Below are 6,821 nucleotides of genomic sequence, written 5' to 3' on the forward strand. Positions count from 1 at the left end.
TAAATATTAAAATTTGATGAGCAATTAAAAACTTGATTGAAGAAATAAAAAATCAAGGGCCAAACTGAAAAAAGCACGTGAATGTGGGGGATGAAATTAATTTAATCACGGATCAAATTAAAGAAATTTGAAATTTATTCATCAATTATTAAGGGTCAAAATGCACAATTTCATAACCAATGACTAAAATGAAACAGATGGTTAACTTTAGGGCTGATAATTGAGTTTGACAGAGGTGAAATTGCAAAATAAGAGTTGAAGAGGCAATTATAGGTGCAATTAAAAGCAAATAGAAGAATAGGGAATAAAGTGAAAGTTTTCAAATCCCAAATTAAAAACCCTAATTTTTAGGGTTTAACCTAGATGATGTATCGTTCAACCACTATTTAGCTTTTTCTTTGATACTTTTGGCTGATTGAATAGACACTTTCAGGCTAATAAATATGATGTATCCGATCATCTTTAGAGGTGTAACTACCACCATTTAACTAGGAAACACCCCCTCTATAAAGATCAGCTACTCCCATCAAACATTTATGTCCTAAGTTTTATTCTTTTTTTTTATTAGTTTATTCTTTTTATTCAGTTTTATTTAATCTAGCTTAACTCACATATACAAATGTTTTATATTATTTATGGATTTATTTTATGTTGAGATTTATATATTGGGTTTTTTTTTTTTTAGTTTTTGTAATGATTACACATTTCGAGTTTGAATATTATGTGGCTTAGCATAGCGGAGCATCTCCTAGTATCTCGTTTGCATCGTCAGTCATGGACTTGGAAATCGAGCTGTGGCATCATAAGTTCCATCGAGGTATTAGCCATAAATATCAAACATAATATATAATCGCATTGCTTTAAGATATTAGATTTACAAGGAAACTAATGAATGAAATGGATTAGCCTCCATTACACCCTTCGGTTTATAGTGCCGTTACACTTAATTGTATTTAATTATTTTATTACATTCTTAATTACAAATATCTCACATATTGCATTGCATTTAGAGGCAATTAATGACATTAATTATATTTTTAAGCATCTCCATTTGATGGACACCTTTATAAACACTTAGCAAATCAGTTCCTGCAATCTCTCACATACCCTTGAAGTCTCCACACCAACTCTGGAAATTCTAACCTGATGGATTTACCAAGCAAATAACAGTTGAAGCATGAGATACCTATACATGCAATATTCACTAGCAGTAAATTTGGGTTAAAATTAAATATGGTGAGCGAGATAAGTTGCATCGATCAATAATCACCTGGGCATGAATTGTATGGAAAACCTTGTCTCCAACAGTTGAATAGCTAGCACTGATAACTTCAGCTCCTTCGTCACTAAGAACATTGATAACTTCATAAAACATGAAGTTCTTGTTCAACCCACTAATCAACACCACTTCTATGGTTGACCCAAAATCTCTTAGTTCAACCACTGGCAATCTCAAGCCAATCATCATACTAGTCTTGGCACTGCTGCTTGTTCGAGTTGTTGTGATTGCTTGTTCTTCTTTTACCCTCTTCAGTCCCTCTACTCTTTCTCTCAGTTGCTTTATGTAGCAGGCAGCAAGCTCAAGTTGATCTTGTTGTGATAGCATGTCCTGATATATGTCACAAAAAACAAAACAAAAAGTTAGGTTGTCAAAATTATTATTTTATTCGAGGAAACCCCACCCTCTGGAAAGCGCATTTTGTGGATCCAGGTGAGCGAGTAAAATCCCGGCTGTCCCAGGCTCTTACAAGAAGTGCACGCCCTGACTCGAACTCAAAACCTGCTGTACAGATCTCAAACCCTTTACCATCACGCTATGCTTCTTAAGACATTATCAAAATTATTATTCACAGTATACATGGAACTGAACTAGTACGTTCAAGAATTGATTCAACATAAATATACAAATTATAATTACTTAACAAAATACCCAAAAAATGTTGGAATCAAAACTTAGCTTACACACCATGTCAAATTATATATATATATATATATAAAATTTGTAGCTGAATCTAGATTAAACATCTTGGTAAAACTCTACACTGGTTTATGGGTACTGCATCGATTGATTAACATGTTGACATGCATAAAAAGGAATAACCACGAAAAAAATTCTTCTAATTTGAGGTTTCACCAAGAATTTTGAAAAACATCTTCATGCCTAAATTATCCAATTCTTCATTTTGCATGGTTTGCTTTTGAGGAAGAGAGAAGATGCCTTCTTTGTTGGGATTAATTATTTGATTACGGGAAAAAGGTATTGGTATCAATCAGTCAAGATCACTTGCTAACAGCTAGCTACTAGCTAGGAGGAACATTGGCTTGCGCTTCCTTTTCTAAGCTTCAATTCAATGTCCAGTCCTCGATTGAGTGTTTCCCTGATTATGCTATTAAAACATATGCAAATAAATTATTGACAGCAGAGATTTCTTTTCTTTTCTTTTTGTAAAGCAGTATTTACTACTATATTTCGCAAGGACAAGTTGATTACAGTACACAAGAGAACACGACCACAGAAAGCCTTTCAAATTTATGCTAGCACAGAAAACACAGCAATTATTGTACCAACTATTTATTGGCAAGATAAGCATTGATATACTTTGAATTTTCATCCCAAAATGTAAGCTATAGAACGTCAGGCCCTCAGCTTCTTATTTGCAAAGAATCCCTTCTATTATTATTTATTACTATATATCCTTACCTGCAAATGCATTTGTAAATATGTTAATTAATATTCCACATGCATCTTTTAACACTTTCAATTTTTTTTTTTTTAATTTGGAGAAGAAGGAAGAAAATAATATGATTTCATGTATTTCTATCATACCTAGCTTCTTCACAAACCAAAAATGCCTTGGAGGGTTTGAGAAGATGATGAGGAATTAGAGAAGCAAGCTTGAAGCATAAATCTTTTATCACTTTCAATTTTATTTTTTTTAATTTGGAGAAGAAGGAAGAAAATAATATGATTTCATGTATTTAGATCATACCTAGCTTCTTCAGAAACCAAAAATACCTTGGAGGGTTTGAAAAGATGAGGAGGGAGTAGAGAAGCAAGCTTCAAGCATAAATCTTTCATGTGAATCCTCCGATTTCTCTCCACTGTTTTTCTGTCAAGCCTGGATGACTCACTAGTTCTCTTCTTCATCTTAACTCTCAAAACAAAACAAGAAGAAGAAGAAGAAATCCTTTCCTTAATTTGTTTTACACTAACAAAACCCTGACTGGTCAATTCTTGGAAACAAAGATAGGAAAATGGAAGGAAATAGATGGGATGAAAAAGACTAGCTTGGGATTCAAAGGGTAAGGAGTGATACACAGGTGCATGCACCAAATATATAGAGAGTGAGAAGGAGGAGACTCCTTCGTTCACATTGCAAGTGAATATTGAATGAAAAGCTTTAATTCTTAAATGATAGATATCGGGAAAACGTCATCAGTTGTTAAATGTCAAAGGAACAGAGAGCTGGCCCAAAGAAAGATATAAATGGAATATAAGGACAATTATGGAGATTAGAATCTAATTAGTACTGTTATTGTCTTTGATCAACATGGCGTGCATTTAGCTGATGACACGTAGCCTCTCCGACCAATAGCCTTCACCGACCACTAATTGTACCTTAGACGCCCTAATTAGTGGTTAATAGTTAATTGACCACAATTTGCTGTAAGTCGGATATTGTTTGGAAAAATATAAATCAATATATAAGTTTTTTAAGTGTTTTTTTTAATAAATTATAAATGAAAAAACCTATGCATGCATTTAATTAAATACATCAAAAATCATCTACGTCAATAAATATAAAAAAATAAAATGTTAATGTGTCTATTCAACTCACCTTGCTGCAGGGTGAATAACTTTTTCTAACGCAAAAAAATTAATGTTTAGATGTTATTAACATGTTGTTGGTATCGAGTAAAAAATATAACTGTAAATCAAAATATCAATATTTACATATAATAAAATATAGCAAATATTATATGCGTTAGCAATAACATATAAAATCTCAAGTTATTTTTTAATGTAGCATAAAAATGGAACAATATTGCTACTATTATAGCAAAACATCATTTTCTTAGTCTTTGTTTAATAATTTCTCAAAAAAAAAATGTAAAGAAAACAAATTACAAAAGAATAAGGATAAGAACAAAAAAAATGTTATAAATAGGCCAAGTGTAGAGTGATAAATATTTAAAGTGTAAAAAATAAAAAAATAATATTTTTTTCCAAAAAAAAGTGTAAGGAAAAAAAAGGAAATACAAAAAAAAATATAACAAAAAAATGATGATAAGAGAAAAATTGGTGATATATAGGCCAAGTGTAAAATGATAAAAATATCGAGTATAAAGAGGAAAACAATATAAGAAAAAATGAGGATTATAAAAGCAATTTAATCTTGGAATTATATAAGATGATCCTTAATAATCAATAGAAAAATAAAAAACACCTAAATAAAGCTAAAAGGCATGTAAATATTCAAAGATTAAAAAAGGATGAGCATGTTGTACAATGATGATGATGCTACTCAAACCAAATGAAAAACACAAAGACAAGTAATTCAAGCCTAATATTGGGCGACATGACAAAATCATTTTACAAGATAAATTCTAAGCCATCATGAAGAAAAAAGGGAATCCCTGGGAACGAGTGCTAGTGATTCTTAATCCTAAAAGCCTTTAAACACCTCTTAAGCCTGTAAATATCATTCTTTTCATAACCAAGAGCCACAACCTCCACTACATGTGTGATAAAGTCTTTTTTAATCAAAGCATGCAATCTGAGTTCATAAGCAATGCTATCTCGTGCAAAATGAGATTTTCAAAAGATTATGATTATGCTTTACTATTTATATAAGTAAAATAAATGCTTCAAAGATTTTTTTTTCTTCTGAAACTCTTGAGTTGAAACTCGAGCCCCTTTGACTACAAAAATCATGAAAACAGAAGGTCACCTCATATTTTTATCAAGGGAAAAATCTGCATCAAAATCTAAGATTTAACCTTCATGAAACCCTATCTATATGAGTCGCTTGAATTTTTCAAATCAAATTTGCTTTAAACTTGCATCGAAAAGTTTTTGCATTTGGAAATAACTTTGAAACTCCTAAGAATTTTTTGTGATATCGATCTTTTGTGAGAACCAAACATTTTCTGTGAAACATCATCCTTGAAAAAACCCAAGCAAACACAAAAATATAAAATACTTGGGTGTATGATCAGGTTGGGAGCAATTCAAGAAACCCAACATGACTTACTACATAACTACTTTTATAAGAAGACAAAAATAGAAAACAAACTATTTAAATCCTTCGATGTCTTTTCAGAACTCAAGATATAACTAGAAAAAGCTATCATATTTAAATCCTCCGATGTCTTTTCATAACTCAAGATCCAGTTTGGTCCTTCCATCTCTTATTTGTGCATATAGATTTTTTTTTTGTATAAAAGAAAAGGATAATTATAAGGGGACCTGAAATTAAGTTGTGATAGAAAATCTATATAAAAACTAAGTCTGATGAGCTTAATTTTATTACGGACTTAATTGGTGAAAAATTAAGGCTAGAAGTTTAATTTGAGCATAATTAAGAAGATTGAAATTTTGAAGGACTAAACTTAATTTTGACAATCTTAATTGGATGAAATCAGGGGTAAAATTGCAAAAAAAAATAAATTTTATAGGTCAATTAAGGGCCAAATTGAAGAAATTCAAAACCAAACCAAGGACCTATCTTCAAATCAAAGTTTAAGGTTTAATTGGGGACCAAATTGAACAAATTAAAAACCAAGGGCTACTTTGAAAAAGGGATCATGCTTGATGGGTTTCAATTGATTTTTAGCAGGGGCATAATTGCATAAAATTAATCAGTTTTGTCTTAATTAAAGATATTTGAGCTTAAATTGAAACAATAGGGACTAATTTGAAATTTACCAAATTTCCAATTAGAAAACCCTAATTTTTAGGGTTTAAGCAAATGACATGTCACATTTTTTTAATGAAAAAACCGTGTGACACATCATTTATCTCTATTTTATTATCTCATTCTGCCAAGAAGGCTAATTGAAGTGCCACCTTCAAATGCATGAACGTGGCATCTTCAACTATCTTAAGGGCTCCAACCATCACCATTCAAAAGAAAAGATTCCCCTCTATAAGATGGCGCCACCTTTTGTTTATGTTTGTACCCCTACCTACAATTAAGAAGCCCTCAACTTCTTGTTTGATTCAGTAAATTTAGAAGTGTGGCACCTAACTTTGAATCGATGGTTGGAAAGCTCCAGGCCACCAAATCAAGCATGGTTTGATCACGCATGGTTCGTTGCCATGATTATTTCATGGAAAGTGCACCCCCAATTAGCCATTTTTGGTCAAGTTTCATATATGAGGTGCCCAACTTTTTCTAGAAGTTCCAAAAGTGTGTTAGACATCTAGAAAGAGGGAAAAAAAAAATAATAAGGGAGAATAATAGTCTCCTAATAGATCATTGGCAAAAAATGGAAACAATTCCTCATAACCTAGTTTTGAAAAAACACCTTTAAAATCCATGTATTTTTAATATCAGGTTTGTATCTTACAGTGTAATTCTACAGTCCCATAATAAATGAAGTTCTTAAAAAAAATATTTTTATGTTTTATGAAATAAATGAAGTTTCTTTTTGAATTTTTGAAATTCCAAAGAAAAATAAGGTATTTTTAATATCAGATCTGTATCTTATAGTATAAGTCTACAGTCTGATATTAAATGAAGTTCTTAAAAAAACATACTTTTATGTTTTTATGAAATACAGGAAATTTCTTTTTAAAATTTTGAAATTCCAAAGAA

The 6,821-nt window shown here is 31.1% G+C and overlaps 1 protein-coding gene across 1 annotated transcript; it reads right to left on the reverse strand.

Annotated features, from left to right (window-relative positions):
* Positions 1-831: 831 nt before the first annotated feature.
* LOC7458029 (transcription factor bHLH162) lies at positions 832-3,427 on the reverse strand. Its single transcript, XM_002318610.4, has 3 exons — positions 3,017-3,427; positions 1,271-1,609; positions 832-1,143 (listed from the first exon to the last, which is right to left on the reverse strand). Exons 1-3 carry the CDS (start codon positions 3,146-3,148, stop codon positions 1,075-1,077), a joined length of 540 nt encoding a protein of 179 aa, XP_002318646.1. The 5' UTR covers positions 3,149-3,427; the 3' UTR covers positions 832-1,074.
* Between the last annotated feature and the right edge of the window lie 3,394 nt (positions 3,428-6,821).

This window comes from Populus trichocarpa, chromosome 12 (assembly GCF_000002775.5).
Source record: "Populus trichocarpa isolate Nisqually-1 chromosome 12, P.trichocarpa_v4.1, whole genome shotgun sequence".
Taxonomy (NCBI): Eukaryota; Viridiplantae; Streptophyta; class Magnoliopsida; order Malpighiales; family Salicaceae; genus Populus; species Populus trichocarpa.

Bases quoted from the DNA above. Each gene is read 5' to 3' on its own strand.
- LOC7458029 (XM_002318610.4), bottom strand. From the start codon at position 3,148: ATGAAGAAGAGAACTAGTGAGTCATCCAGGCTTGACAGAAAAACAGTG. The intron at 1,610-3,016 runs GTATTTTTGGTT...GACATATATCAG, and splicing joins ATCTTTTCAAACCCTCCAAG to GACATGCTATCACAACAAGA. The intron at 1,144-1,270 runs GTGATTATTGAT...TAAATCCATCAG, and splicing joins TCCATACAATTCATGCCCAG to GTTAGAATTTCCAGAGTTGG.